The 16,883-nt window shown below is 35.8% G+C and overlaps 1 protein-coding gene across 1 annotated transcript; it reads left to right on the forward strand.

Annotated features, from left to right (window-relative positions):
* Positions 1-6,018: 6,018 nt before the first annotated feature.
* On the forward strand, positions 6,019-15,112 carry rhag (Rh associated glycoprotein). The gene is made up of 10 exons (XM_056764471.1): positions 6,019-6,289; positions 10,693-10,876; positions 11,031-11,181; positions 12,306-12,453; positions 12,536-12,702; positions 12,790-12,927; positions 13,002-13,123; positions 13,265-13,338; positions 13,649-13,722; positions 13,823-15,112. The coding sequence occupies exons 1-10, from the start codon at positions 6,103-6,105 to the stop codon at positions 13,895-13,897; spliced, it is 1,320 nt and encodes a 439-aa protein (XP_056620449.1). The 5' UTR covers positions 6,019-6,102; the 3' UTR covers positions 13,898-15,112.
* Positions 15,113-16,883: the final 1,771 nt, after the last annotated feature.

Here is a 16,883-nt window from a genome sequence, read left to right on the forward strand (position 1 = left end):
ACACACAGCACAGATCGTGTAAAAACAAATCGAACTGTGATTGGTCCTTAACATATCATTCAGATGGAGATAGGCTGTTCTTGGACATCTGTAAAATGCACCTGACCTTTTGCTTCGGTCTGTCTATGCAATCTAATGCACAAAAATCAAAATGCATCCCAGCATCTAATTGTAATGTTACACTGACATGTGCACATAGTTCTTAAAGCAATCTGTGTATTTCTAGTACACAAAGTGAATGTACAATATTTTCCAGAACATGGAGCAGCAATGATTTTGTCAGCGATTTTAAATTCTAGTTTTGTACTGTGAAGTATTAATAACATTGTTTAAATGTGTTCTTAAATAGTGCTTCTTGTTTACATAGAAAAAACTCCATGGAAACAACCTCGAAGCCACGACTTGATTTAATCTCCCCGGTTGAAGCATTGCGTGTAAGTGAGGCAGACGCCCCTCTGTTCACCATCAATAACATGTCTGTTCCACATACCAGAGAACTCTGACTGACCAGTGCAGCACTAAATCCAGACCATGCGCTGTCAGACGCTCACAAAATGTTCTGTACTGCTGTTAGCTATTGCAAAACAGACACCAACACACATTTACACCAGACAAATATACAAAAATATATGCAGGAATGTTTTTGCTTTTCGTGAAAATGCTGCTGTTCAGAGGCGGGGTGAGAATGTTTTCTATTGGTCTGTATTAAAGGGGGTCCATATAGACCACTTTGGAAGACATAAACAAAGCTGGTTCAAAAGACTTCCTGTTTCAGTAAACTGCCCTAGCATTTTTTAACCAAACTAAATATTTAGTGTTTTTAAAATGTAATTATATATAAATATCATAAATAAAATACAAATATGCATACCAATGTGAAAGACTTGTAGCATGAAAAGACACATGAAAACTGATCAAAATATATAAAATATTTTTTTACTTTTCCTAAATACATGCACAAATATTACTGTTGTATTGCTTAAAATTACACTGAAAAAAAGTTTGTTTGAATTAGGCAATTTAATTTTGTACATCTGTTCTACGCAAATAAATGCAAACAGAAACAGAAAAATTGTTAGTAGTTCACAGAATGAAACCGAAATGATCATTTTAACCTAAACACATACCTAGAGATAGTCAATTCAGAAGAACTGAAAATAATTTTGATGAAATGGTCTCTTAGTTTTTGTGGCTGTATGTAGTCTCCAAGAGAGAGTCCTGCCAAACAATTATAGCAATCACCCTCTTTTCATATACCAAACAGTCAAACACCTGTTTTGTTGGATATGAATAACAGATTGAACATTAATGGTATGGAATATTTATATCACTCATGGGGAAACAAATCAAGATAATGACTTTCCAGTGATTTTTTGTTAAACATTACCTAATGCCTGCCAGACGTATGACAAAACAAACAAGATGCTGAATTGTTCCTGATTACCAACATCCAGCGCTGTGATTACTGGCCTGTCTGTGTTTCCCTCCTGCTCCCCTTATCACAGAGCGCATACTTTTCCACAGCCCCCTACCACAGGAAATGAGGGTGCGGTGCCTTTGAGAAGGGGCACATGCATCTGGAATCTTCATACTGAGGTGCCACAACAAGACCTGATGTTCACACTGACCTGAAAACTCATCGTTCACTCTTCTGAGACATGGTGAAGTTGAGCCAAAAATGCAATTTCGGGAAATTTTCACCCTAACACAACAGAAGATATTTTGAAGAATGTTTGTATCTGAACAACCTTGGACCCCTTTTCTTGAAACCTTGGACATTTCTCAAAATATCTTCATTTGTGTTTCACAGAAGAAAGAGTCACATACAGGTTTGACATGAAGGTAAATGAATTATTACAGAATTTTCAGTTTTGGGTGAATTATGCCATTAAGTTTTAAATAGAGTTGACATATAAAGGGTCATATGAGTCAAATCGGTATCATTCAATGGGCACTATTCCAGTTCACATCAATTGTGCATTCTTTGTACAGTATTGTACAATATATAGGTTGCTGTTGGATGTCTGGAAACCATCCTTGGTCTCAACGCATGCAGAAGTTTCTTGTGCGTGTTTACAATCAACACTTTCTTTACTGGGGACTTCAACATTCAAGGAGCAGATGGAAACTGAAAGGCCTATTTGAAAAAAATCTAAAGTAGCTTATATATCCAGATAAACCTAATATTTCTTTGAGTATGCAGGGGCGCGGGGCCGGTGTTCATGCTCTGATACTGTCGAGCAGCTGTGAGTTGCATGCGATGATGAATCTGTGGACAGCTGCCGTCCTGAGACACGCAAACGCAGAACATATGAGCTGCAAAATACACTTGTTTTTTTAGGCAATGATAAATTTGCCATGCACATTCTAAGGTTCTGGACTATATACTGTAAGACTTTTGATCCATGGCTTTCCTTCAAGGGATTTCTCCTTGAGTGCCGTCTCATTAAATCTGCCCTGCATGGAATTAAAGGAACTTTGAGGGATAGTTCAACCAAAATGATTACCCTCATGTCAATCCAAAGTCAAACCCGTGTGACCTTCTTTCAAAGAACACAAGAGAAGTTGTTTAGCAGAAAGTCCAAGGTGTTCTTTTTTTAACAATGTTTTGCAGCAAATAACTCTGATGTTATGTATTCATATTAATAAGTTATAGTTTATTCATGTTGATATTAGTTTGGTCTGTTCCATACACAAACTATAATATAACTTTACTACTGAAAAAATATATTTGTTTTCGTTGGTTAACTTAAAAAAATAAAAATTACTTAAATTAATTAGTTCAACTCAAATTAAACGAGTAAATTATCAGTATTCAAAAACAAGAACAAACAAATAAAATGTATTGTAAACTACACTTAAAAGATACTTAAGAGTATACTGTATGTTCAGAAGCTAAAATGTGATCCAATTTACTCCCAACTTGTATTGAAATACTGTCAACAATGAAAGCACTTTGACTGTGTACTTAGCTTACTTTCTACATAAAGTATATTTAAAAAAATTAAACTTTGCTTAAGTGTAGAGTACTTTAAGAATGCTTATTTTATAAGGGCGCCTAACACGTACATACACTTCTGGACTATAGAGTCAAGTGTTTTGTCGAGTAAAGAAAGGAAACTTTCCAATGTTTTCATTCTAATGAACTCACAGAAGATCATGTATGGAAAGAGCAGTCAGGGGTTAAGTGTTTTCATTGTTTATAAAGATCTAGTTTTCCAGCATTGAGACCTCAAGACCTCACATTCATCGACATCGAGCCGAAGGTTTGAGATGGTACACCTCACGTTTACTAAACATGTTTTCTGAGTAATGTCTTGGACACACTGGAAAGCGTCTCTCTCTTCTGCTGATATTGCTCTAGGAAGGATACACTAAATCAGCTGTGATCCAGTTTACTGACAGAAGAATGCTGTGATATAGGAGACCCGCTCATAGAGACATACCTTTCCCACACGGAGAAGCAGTACTGGCTAATGTCTCAAACACTCGCCCCCAAATCTGCAGTTCTTTTATCAGTTAAATGATGAATGGAGGAAACATTATAATGATGACAGAATTTATAAGGACATCAACAGTACACATTGTGCATAACTTTTTTTTTAAAGTATGGAGGATTACACTTGTTGGGTTAATAAAGTGAGAATCGTGAGATGCCAGCGCTGGAGGGTTGTATAGCAGTCAACAAATGGAGGCTGGAGCTGTGATTTACTCGTGAGGTCAGAAAACCCAGAGACCTTCGCATGAGAAGAGCTGGAGATATGAAACACGGACGCTGGAGAGATCCTTTAAATGAGGCTACTGGTTAATGATTATAAACGACACACAGAACGTCTGGACGCACTCCGCTGGGATCAGAGCTGCTATCAGATGAAAAACATGCTTTTCTTTCATTAACTGTTGAGGTCCTGAAGGTCTGTTGTGGTGCCAGATTGTGTCAACGTGCAAACTGAAGCTTTGATTGGTCTGTTAAATGGTCATGGTTCATAAGGTCAAAAAAAAAAATTACACTGCGCATAGCAGGACAGTAATATAACTAGAAAGAAATGAAAAAAAAAGAAAGAAAGATAGAAGAAGAAGAAGAAGAAGAGAAAGAAGAAGAAGGAAGGACAGAAATAAAAGAAAGGAAGTAAAGAAAGAAAGAAAGAGAGAGAGAAAGAAAGAAAGAAGTTGAAGAAGAAGAAGGAAGGACGAAAGTAAAGAAAGAAAGAAAGAAAGAAAGACAAAACTTTGTCTTTAAAATTAAATAAAAAACGTATCATCCAAATTTCTAAATTTCAGAAGGTTGAAATGTAGAGAAATATTATGAAATAAAAAGATTGTTTTTATTGCATAGTTGCATGCACACACAACAAAATTATTAGCAATCTTCCAAAGTTGTTTAGGTTTACTAAAATTAAAACTTTGAAAATGTTCCTGGCCTGTGTACGTTCCTTTTCATTGAAATCAAATAAATTATTGACCTAAAAATTATTGGAAAAACTGAACTCAAGAAAAAATTGAAATGTTGCATCAAAAATAAACTGAAGTAAGATTTTAATCATAAACAAAAATACAATTTATCTTATATAACAACATTAAAAATAAACAAATCAATTATAAAATGATAAAAGCATATACTAAAATTCCTTAAACTTTAAGTGAAATTAACACAAAAACAAAAAAGCTAAAAAAGCTAATTCAAAATATGAATAAAACCAAAATCTAAACTAAAATAACTCAATCAAAACAATGCAATCTTCCCTTTGGTGCCAAAAACAAGCAATAAGAATAAATAAATAAAACATGATCTTTTTTAAAAATAATATATATTTTATGAATAAATATTTATAGAATATACATAATAATATGAACAAAACATACAGTATATATTATATAGAAAGTCAAACTTAGATGCTACAGGATAGGTGTGTCCTCATTGTTTTTGTTGAAGGATTCACTGGTCAAAGTAAATCTGCCGGACGCTTGACCGGTCATTACACAGAAAAAGAACTGAAGTGATGAAAGCAGTTTCACATGCATTTGTAATGATTTTACAAGCTGGCCAAACAACAATGAAGCCCTGCCACTATTCCACCCCTAACCCCACCTCCAAGCCTAATGTGTCTGACACAACCGTATAAATGAGACTTCATGAATTCATGTGAACTGGGCACCTCATACAAAACTGCAATATTATAACACAGATTATGTCATTTAGTTATATAGTTATCTATTTATTTTCATTTAATTTTCTTTACTACAGCAGCCACTGCATAATTTTTTGTGAAGCTGCTTTGTCCGCTTTATATAACTGAATTATGTGTGGGTTAATGTTGGTTTCCCAGACAGGGTTTAAACCTAGTCCCAGACTCATTTAGATGTTAGAGGTGTCTGATTGAAAACAACTTGCACTGGCATATCTTAATTTTTTTTTTTTAAGTAGGCTAGGTTTTTAATACTGCTCCGGGAAACCACTCCATAATGTTTAATAAACAACAAACTCAGGTTTTGAAAATTTAATTACAAGATTTCTTGCTGTCAAAATACTGAAAGTTTCTTTTACCCTTCATTCAGTACAAAATACGCATTCAGAGCAGCACCTGTTTGTTATACGCTGTAAAACTCTTCAACTGAAGGGTGTGTTCAACCCAAATGATGAGTCCCAAGGGAGAAAAACAGAAGAGGAACTGAAGAGGAACTGAGATACCCCGATCTACAGCAATACAAAACCAAATCAACCGGCGATTAGTTTAGTTAAAGATATTCCAACATTATTAAAAACTGCAATTTTGTAATATATGAACATGAATATGCATTAAAATACCATGTAATGAAAATAACAATAGACATTTTTAGTATAAGTACACTGTATACAAATGTGCAGTTTGTCTGAGAAGACCTTTATGCCGTATGTGCTTCTATTTATGTTTCCCTTTGTATGTGTGTGTGTGCATGTGTGCGTGTGTTTAGGGGGTGTCTCTCTTGCCATTGGTCTTTCTGAAACCTGCAGCCAATTCAAAACCACATGCAACTTTCTGCACTGCCCCCACAAGCCACAGATAGAATCAAGTGATAGAGCCCCAAAGAAGAAGTGTGGCCGAGCAGATAAAGTGTTATAGGATGCCAGCGTACGCCACCAACATGAGGCTCAAATTCCCAATCGTGGCCCTGATACTGGAAGCGGTGACCATAGTCCTGTACGCTCTGTTTGTGGAGTATGACACCGGTGATGCCCATGGACACGGAGATGGCCATCATGCGGAAGGGAATACAACTCATCCTGAAAATCCAATGACGCTCTACCCTAGTAAGTATCTCTTAGTATTAACTATATGATGCTTAATCTTCTACTGGTGCTGCTGGGACCAGAATACATTCATTCTGTCATAAGTCTTAAGGTCTTAGATTTGTGACTGCTAGTTTTGTTTTGATGGATTGTTTGATGTTACTGCTTTTCAGATCATTGTGTAAAAATTGCATTTTTGTAATCGAGTTTCATCCTACACGTGTCTTACTCACGCATCTGTGTTTGCTGAATGTGAGGTTCATTTGGCAGCAGTATTCCACTAATGTTCATTCAGCACGCACATCTCTAAAAATACTCCCTGCACAGAGGAGCCAAAGCCACACACAGGCGAAAAACAAAGATCGGTTGACGAAGATCAGCCCCCTTTGACGAAGATCAGCCACCGAACACATGAAATGAAGATACTTTCATCATTTTATCATCCTCATGTCATGTAAAACCTGTATGACTTTCTTTCACCTGCGGAACACAAAAGAAGATATTTTGAAGAATGTTCTTAATTAAAACACATTGAAGTCCATTGACTTTGTTCCACAGACGAACGAGTGACATGAGGCCAATAGGATGAAACATTTTTGGAGTTGTTGTCTCAGCTATCCCTTTAAAATTGATTTATAGAACTTCACTGGTTCAATACTATGCTATATTCTTAACACAATTTTCTGTTGGTTGAATCGGAAATGTTTAATTTTTAATTTTAGGTTATGAAGTTTATAAGCATTTCTTCACCTTTAGTTGAAATTCTGAATTGTTTGACTTTCCTAACTAATTGTTAGAAAGCTGTTTTTACTGCTCTTCAGAGACCTAACAGAGATAACATGCATTTGTATTTAAATGCATGTTTTTATCTTTATGTCCCACTCATGACCGCTTGGACACGGTTTGGAATAAAGCCATGTGTGGGGTGTGGAGAGCATGAACATGTAAGATAAGTCTCAGGGTGCCTGCAAAGTTTCAAATCGACTCTTCAAATTCACATAATTGTTCGATTGTGCATTTTAGTTTGAACGTAAGAAATACATTAGTTGGTGACTATTTGCTGAGGGCAATAATCAATATCTGTTTGTTATATTAGAGTAAGGTTGGTCTTAGTGGGTGTCACAATATCTAGTAGAGAAACCGGGCGGGTCCAATTTATCCAGTAAATTAAAAACAACGAATAGCAGTTAAAGTGCCTCTTGTCATTTCAAACATGTATCACTGTCCTTTTTTCTGCAGAATTCAAAAGAAGATATTTTGAAGAATGTTGTTAACTGGCCCCCATTCAGTTGCATTGGTTTTGTGTCCAATGGGTGTAAATGGGTGCCGGTGCTGTTCGGTTACCAACTTTCTTAAAAATATCTTATTTTTCGTGTTCTCCGGAGGAAGAAAAAAAGTCATACTGGTTTGAAATGACAAGAGACACAATTTTCATTTTGGCGAGAAATATCAATTCAAATTGTGCAATGCACTCTTTTTATTATTCAACACAATGTATTTTCCCTGAACAATAACTCTTTTGATTTACCACTTTGTTTGGCTAAAACTGTTTTAGCATGATATTGTCTCGCTCCAGTTAGGTTTATGGGTGGGGTTAGGGGCGGGGCTTCATTGTTGCTTTTTTCTAATAATCGTGTTTTTTTACAATTCACATTGTACGAATTCGTAAGAATAAGCCTCCTCATACAAAAGTTACGAATTCTTGTGCAATCAGACTGTGAGTCCTCAAAAAACATTTCGGTAAATAAGACAAGATTTAAAAAAATAAAACAAGATTTCTTAAGATCAACATTAAAGACAGCCACATAATATGCTACGGCTCATTTTGTTTCCTGCTGTTGTTAATAAAGATTTTTGTGCCCCCCAGTGATCTTGACCTCAAAGGTTGAAGCCATGAAAGGATGACACAGAAATGAAAATCAAAAGCACATGTGTCAATCTTTCAGGAAAATGAAGGCCAACTGTCACTCTGTGCTAAGGTCACATGCAAAGCATTCCAGAAATAAGTGAAAAGTGTTCAAAGAAATAAAAATAAAGGCCATTTGGATCTTGACAACAAAGATAAGACACATTGCCGAATTGTCACGATGTGCTTAATGAGCAGTGACAGAATGTAATAAGGTCATTCACATCAAGAGGAAACTTTCCACCCATTAGAAAAAAAAGAAAAGAATGCGCCTTTGAGATTTTATCTGCAAATCTGTTGCACATGAGCCATGTGAAAACGTTCACCGACAAATTTATTCTGTTTGTTGTATATGCCAACAGTCTAGAAAATGGATTGTGCGTATTTGCTCCGCCGACACTGTCAAACTCTTTCAAAATTGCTAGAAAGTTATGTACCTCGCCGACCCCGTCACTGTAAACATGTATCACTCAAGATCGATGGAAAGATCAGAGGAAGGGTTGATAACCTTTGACCTTCAACTGTGTCAAGGTTTTGAAGGCTTGACAGCTTTCAAACAGACTACGAAACAATATTTTCATGAAGGTTAGCTGTTGCATGCTAGCGAGACTTCTTTGGTCAGCTAACTAAACCGGAAAAACAGGTGCAAATCATGTTGGAGTGGTTAATTTCACGAAAGAACACTTTCTGTACATTTAAACGTCTCTTTCTGTGAAACTTGATAAAAAGGCCAGTGATAACAGAAAGCATTATGAAATAACAGATCAGATTTGTTTAGTTTGTTTGAAGATGGCTTGTGTAAGAAGATAACACTGACTGAGATTTTGAATCTTACTGTATTTATTTGAAGTTTTCCTGTTTAGTCTCTTTTGTTACTGTATCATATTTGTGGCTTGCCGCCAACACGGAGGATGTTATAAAATGAAGACATCATACAAACAGCAGGCAAATTAAATTTCCACTCGGTTTTTACCTGATCACAGTGCTTCGGTGTTGAGGTCAGCTGGTTCCTCACAGGGTCGTCTGTTATCTTGATGGCTTGACCACATGTCACACATTAGCACAATGATTGATGATATTTGGGTTTATCCGCTGGAGAGTTTAGATTTCATTTGGATAATTGAATGGGTGGAGGGTTTCCAGAAGCATTCCACGGAAGCCGTAATGTTCGTCTATTCATTGGCTTGTACCACACCTTCGGCGCTCCGCTTTTTATAGTTCCCCTGGTCTCTCCTGGGACTGAGACCGAGACCTTTTCTAAACTTCCTGACAATCATTAATATGTCTGATTATTATCCACAGGCCGGTTGATATGCTTTGTATTGTGTGGTGTGATGAATCAGGTATATTGGGTCATATCTTTTCTCGATGTGCAGAGATGTTGACTGTAGAGTTTCCTGCGTTGGACAGTCTTACAAAATGGCTTCCTTACCAGGAGGAAAGATGTCAGAGGCCAGCAGCGCTTGTTTTGTGTCTTCACACTGTGAATTTCATGGAATTCGTTTAATTGAATGTGTGAAATCTTGACCTGAATATGTTTAAATGCTGACTAGAGTCATGTGGAGTGAATTAAATAGCATGTGTTGAACTAATGGTGTTTTTGACCTTTACACAGATGTAGAAAGAAAAGGGTAATTTAATTGTTTCGGCAATTTTTCCCGGAATTACTCTACAATAGTCTTTTTGTATGATGAGCAGAAATGAAGTGCTATTTAAAGATGTTTACTACATCTTTCTATGCTTTAATTCAACAAAATTGAAACCTGAGCTTGAATATGAAGAAAATATTTTATTTGACTTTAGTACCAGAACCACATGGACTGGGTTTACAGTGTTTTTAGTTGTTTTGGAGCTTGATGGATAGGTCGCCATGAGCTTTCACCATCTAAAAAGGAAACGATTGTTGTCTTATTCCTCATATAGATGAATCTTTACAAAGAATAAAAAAAAATCTGATTGATTTACTATGATTTTTCATAATATTTCAGGATGAATCTTCATGCAGAATCATTATTCTTCATAATGACTCACTGTGTATCGTCTCATGGATTTACAAGATTCTCTATATTAATTCAACATGATTTATAATAATAGTTCAATATGGTAATTTAAAGTGATTCACTTTGAATCTTCACAGGGATTTACTAAGATTCTCTACAATGATTCACTGTGATTTTTAAAATGATTCATTATGATTCTTAATAATGATTTATTATAAAACTTCATTACGATTCACTATGATTTGTCATAATTATTCACTATAATTTATCATAGTGATTCACAGGGGAATTACAAACATTGTCTTTATTAATTCACTTTAATTTTTTATAATGATTGACTATGATTTGTCATAATCACAATGAATCTTCACGAGGATTTAAAAAACCTTTATACCTGTAAATGTGTTCTTTCTAAATTGCTCATCTGCTGTAGTTACAGATGGACAGAAAGTTGGTCGACTTCAGGATTTCAGTGTTGAGAAACATTCCTCAAACAGGCTTTTATCTATTTATTCCAGTGTTTCAGGATGTACACGTGATGATCTTCATTGGCTTTGGTTTCTTGATGACCTTTCTGAAGAGATATGGTTTCACCAGTGTGGGCATCAACCTGCTGCTGGCCGCCTTCGGTCTGCAGTGGGGTCTTCTACTCCAGAACGTCTGGCACATGCATGATGGAAAAATAAAAGTCTCAATCGATCGGTAAACACATATTTGCTTTTTCTTCGGAAGGGGTGTTAGACAGAGAATGATAGACCCATCAGTCAAATGGAAATGTGTCAGATAATTTAATCAAATTTTGCTCAAGCAATGATAATTTTGATTCATAAGATTTGATTTCATTCCTTCTCTACAGCATGATAAATGCTGACTTCAGCACAGCAACCGTTCTGATCTCATTTGGAGCCATTCTGGGGAAAACCAGCCCTGTCCAGCTTCTCATCATGACCCTGCTGGAGATCACCATCTTCTGCCTCAATGAGCATCTGGTTGTGGAAGTCATTGGGGTTTGTAGAATTATTTACCTCCTGTCTGAATGTTGAACAGCTGGTGATGAAGTTTACGGATAAGCTGATCATTTACAGTTCTGTGAATGAAAGTCTGTGAAAGGGACACCCCCATGTAGTGTCAAACTTTCCTATTTTACCTTCATATTTTTTTTAAGTGCAAAGTTATATAAGTTATGAGATCTATATGATTGGCAGCAGATCCTCAAGATCATTTTTGCTATCTGAGTTCCTGTCAAGGCCGACTCCTGTGGGATCACTTTGTTATAAAAGGAAGCTTGACCACAGATGGAGGAAAAAGCAATTTTCTATCTCCTTCTTAATGTTTGGCAGGATAAACTTCATGAACACACCCAGTATTCCAATAACAAAAGTGTCCTGAACATTCTTCTTCTTCTTTTTCTCACAGTGCCAAAAGGGTTTCTGGTTTGCAACTAGAATGATTCATCTTACATGCTAGAATAATTATATAATCATGATGTGTTGTATTGCATGTATTGTGGTAGCCTCATTCCAGTCCAGTGTCAACAGAATTTCTACAGAAAAAAACTCAGGATTGAAATAGTCTCCCATATGAGGTTCAGTCCTTGTAAGAGTCCTTCTGACCTGTAAAAACAGTTGCGATCCTAGACGTCTGGGGCCCAAAGCAAACTCGTGAGAGTAACTTAACTGTAAACAATTACAATAACAATTTACACTTTTTTTACACAAATTTACAAAAAACTTTTAACATTAAACTGGGGGTTCATTTTATACTTAAAGATGGGGTAACATGCGATTTCATGCTTTCTGACTCCATAACACTGTTCACGTGATGGCTTCTCGTGATTAACATGGTCAACTTGTTAAAAAACGAGTTGGACTCTTAAGTTGAATCTGAAATAATGAATTTGAATTAAATGATATCTTGTTTAAAATAGTGTTTTTAATTCAGTCCTCAAGGGGGCCTCCGGGTGTTTATAGGAAGGATCGGCTCTGTGTAAAAATAACATTATACATTATTAAGATGAGACTTTATGGCATATAAACATTTCTTCAAGATTCTTTTTTCTGTTCCGTTAAGCAAAACAACTATAATATACATTTTTCATATAGAGAATAAACCCATTTTCCTCCTTCAACAGGCGTCCGATGTTGGCGCCTCCATGACCATTCATGCGTTTGGTGCTTACTTTGGTTTGGCTGTCGCCCGTGTGCTTTATCGCCCAGGTCTTCGTGATGGTCATGATAATAATGGATCGGTCTACCACTCAGACTTGTTTGCAATGATCGGTATGAAAGTTGCTTCATTCTATCACTCAGAAGTTTACATTCAGTCTGAAGGTTCTCACACTGACACTTCTTGTGTATGTAGGCACGGTGTTCCTGTGGATGTTCTGGCCAAGCTTCAATTCTGCTATCGCTGACCCCGGCGACGCTCAAATCACAGCTGTTATCAACACCTATTTCTCTCTGGCCGCCTGCGCTCTCGCCGCTTACGCAACTTCCAGTCTGGTTGAGAAGAAGGGCAAACTCGACATGGTGAGACCACCAGATTCTCATTGATGTGATTTATCACATCTCAGATTTTGGGGTCATATGACTCAACCTATTGTGTTTTTTGCACAGGTCCATATTCAGAATGCCACCCTGGCAGGGGGTGTTGCCGTGGGAACCTGCGCAGACATGAACATCCAGCCATTCGGAGCCATGCTGATCGGAGTCGTGGCAGGCATTATCTCAACCCTCGGCTTCAAGTTCCTCACTGTATGAATTTTAAATCATTGCTAATGACATAAGACATGACACATGAATCCCTATACTTTCTTTGGTTTTCTCAGCCTATTCTCGCCTCCAAACTGGGAATCCAAGACACCTGTGGCGTGCATAACCTGCACGGCATGCCAGGCATCCTGGGCGGACTCGCTGGCATCGTGGCGGCAGCACTTCAAAGGAAGGAGGGGTGCGTAAGCAGCTGACTGTACTTTTTTACTGTGTCTATTTTATTTGAAAAAATATTTTTATTTTATATTCGTTGTGCTTTAGTTATTGGCATTTTCCGTAGTACAGCAAAAATATATATATTTGTGCTTGTTTATTGCAGAGTTTCAGCAGCTCATCAGGCAGCTGGTTTAGCATCATCTCTAGGCTTTGCTTTGGTGGGCGGACTAATCACAGGTGGCTACATTTGCATAACATTTTTAATGAGAATTCAATTACAATGAAAAGTGCTAGTTCACCCCAAAAAATCTCAACATTTTAGTCAAATATTAAGATATTTTAAACCTGTATAACTTTTTTCCGTTGAACACAAGAAGAAAAATGTGAAAGAAAGCCGTGTCCTTGCATTTTTCCAAAATTAAAGAGAAGTCAATAACATTTTTTTTATAGCATCTAGAATAACTTGATTCTTGGTGAAATATTTCTGTACTATGATCTTAATAAATGACAAAGACACAAAGTTAATCAATTGTCAAACTTGTTCAAGGTCTGATCATGAAGATTCCATTTTGGGGACAACCACCCGACCAAAACTGCTTTGATGACTCCATCTACTGGGAGGTACGTCGACAACACAGATATGACAGATATGAATGAATCATGAACTTTATTTAATGCTAAAAAAAGTCGGTTGGTGATTTTGGTTGTGTTTGACATGCAGGTTCCTGAGGAAGAAGAGGAGAACGAAGAGCACTTGGCTCATGCCGAATATTCCAAGAACAAAACCGAAGCTTAGGCTTCAAACCAGACCATTGTGCACCTCAGGGCTTCTCAACCATCAGCATTTACACCACTTATGGCTGGAATACACTACAACACTTTTAAAATCTGAACAGATTTATTTTTAAACTAGACATCATACACCTGCAGACTTTTTGAAAGTTTTAGATAGAAACACCAACTGTTCAAATTTGCAGCTGGCAAACACTTTCTGCAACAAGTTCAGACTGAACATCTCAGCAAAATCTGAGCAAAGTTCTTGTAGTGTATCTTAGCCTTTAGAGAAATCTTTAACACAGTGATATATGGGCAGATGTCCAGTTCTATTAAATTCGTTTTTTTTTCTAAATGCAAATTGTTGATAGGATAGCTCACATATGGTCCACAAAAGTTTCGAAAACCTTACAACATAATAATAAAATGTAAACTGGTATTATTACAGAAAAAATATTTACAATTAATTATAAGTAAAACTCCATAAAAAACATATTAAATGTGATGTTATGGAGCACATGAACATGATCTTGTAAAGACGATCAAAAAAGTCACTCACTCTATAGTGCCAAAAATCTGAGCCAACTTGAGAATTCTTGCCGAGTTGTTCTTATCTAAGTAGCTTTTTTACAGACACAATTTTTGTCATCACTGTTTGTATTTTTACCTTTGTTTATATTAAGCTTTTGTTAACAAAAGGAATGTTTGTGCAAATTCACATTTAAATCCAACCACATCTAACCATTGCAACAATTATAGATGCTTGTTTTTGTGATCAGTAAAAACCCTATAATGTATAGTAAATGAAGCTTTTCTACAATTGTATACTGAAAGACCATCAAACTTAAATGTAAACTTTTATATTTCTACACATTTTCACATTTTCACAATTGATAATACTTTAATATTATATAATAATTCATGCAAATACATTTGTGAAATCTGTCAGGATTCCTGTATGAAGATGTCTTTCATTTCATTGCTTGAAGTCACAGCAGAAGTATAGGCAGACGTGATTGGTTAGTCACCACTTGCATGTGATGAGACTTTGGAATGTTATGTTTTTCTAACGATTAAGAAAACATTCATATAAATCCATTGATCTCACTGCAAGCTGACTTTTACTGATTTAACTTTTGTAATGTGTGTGTGCTCTCATTTGCTTCACGTCTAAATCTCACTTGAATGTATTTGAAAGGTCTGTGAATGGAATAAACCTTTACTGTCATTTATATGATTCGTTGTATAGCATCAATTTATTTTGAAATCAATTGTTTTTCTATTTGTTTTATTTTCTCATTTGCATATTCACTTGAAATCAGAAGAATATTAATAGATGATTGACTCTCATTAGTAGTTGCTCTCATAGTGTATCTATGGGCTTTTTTTAGCCACCTAACTTGAAATAAGTTGAGTTTATCTTAAAGTGACGTATCAAACTCTGTCCTTCCTAAAATTGTTGACTTGACCCCCATTTTCATTTCAATAATTAAACATAAAATGATAAAAACACAGAACTATCTTAAAGGCTTGCACGCTGTGACAAAATTGCATGTAGGCCTGCATTTCTTTGCGTTAATGAATCACTTTCATTGAATTATAAATTAACATTTAAATGTGTATTATTGATCACTGATGATTATTATTCAAATCTTTATGATTGTCAAACGAATTACCATTAACCGCATTTGATGTCATGTCATCAGCGCCATCTTGTGACTAGTGAGGGTCACTACAGAAATTAACCGAGAGGAGGTGTGTGTAAAACATATGACGGATGACTACAGGCTCTAGTTTTATTTAAAAATAGCGTCAGGATAACAGAGAACTTTACACAGCGTAAGACATGTTACATTAAAATAGGTGAATATTACTGCATTGAAAAAAATAGTAAAATGGATTGGAGATTATCAATAGTTGTTGTCTCCATGATTGTCTTGTCGTTTTGTTTTGTTTCAGGCAGTGAACATTACAGCCAACTGATATTTATATTTAATAATAAAAATAATAATACTATACTTTTATTTCAGTTGTACATTTTTGTAAAATTCAAAATTAATTCACAAATTAAATTGTTTTCTTAACACATCTTCCTATTGACCAATATTTCCAAAAATTCCTTTACGTTTTCCATCACATAACTACACGGTATGTAAAATTATTGACTGTATTTGCCCTTCTCCACATGTTTACTATTAAACTGTTCGATGGAATGTTTCACTCTGATTGGCCAGTTGCAACATTGGCAGGTTCATTGTTCCTAGATAACAACCTCTCAAAACTAATAACACACACTGTAACCTGGATGCAGAAAATCATTTTGACAGTTTTCTCTACAAACAAGACTGACGTTTTTCAAAGTAGAAACTAATGTCATAAAGCAGAAACTTGTCAATTGACCTCTTAGGGTCACAGGGGTCTGGAGTCTTTCCCAGCATCTCGGTCCACAGTCAGAAGATCTATTGAAATAAAATGACCTAATCTGTTGTTTTTGGATTGTGGGCAAACCCATGGCGATCGAGGGACAACCTTCAAGCTTCTAACAGAAGTGCCTCCAGGTTCAAATCTTCTTGAACTTTGCTTTGAGGCAGTGCTACTGAATTTACAATTTACAATATCATAATCACATATGCACGTGCAATTTATGCATAAATCCTATCATGCAAAATACATCAAATTGTTGTTAAATTTATTACAATAAAAATAATTTACTGAAACTTGCTAAATTTATAATGATTGTTGTAAGTTTTGAAGAAACAGCTTTTAATTTAACTTCACAATATTATCATTTTTACCAAAACACAAATTATGAGACGTTTCAAGAAACAATATCATTGTTTGATATTCATTATTTATAAGCATGAATGATGAATATCAAAGAACAAAAAAAGTGAATTCAATTTTGGCTCATTGAGGCGTGAATTTCACAATTCCTTATAGACTTTTCCAAGTCTAACTATTGAGATTCAATGTCACTGAAACAAACTTCATTGTAGCTAATTTTAACC

Source organism: Triplophysa dalaica, chromosome 13 (genome assembly GCF_015846415.1).
Source record: "Triplophysa dalaica isolate WHDGS20190420 chromosome 13, ASM1584641v1, whole genome shotgun sequence".
In the NCBI taxonomy this organism is placed as follows: Eukaryota; Metazoa; Chordata; class Actinopteri; order Cypriniformes; family Nemacheilidae; genus Triplophysa; species Triplophysa dalaica.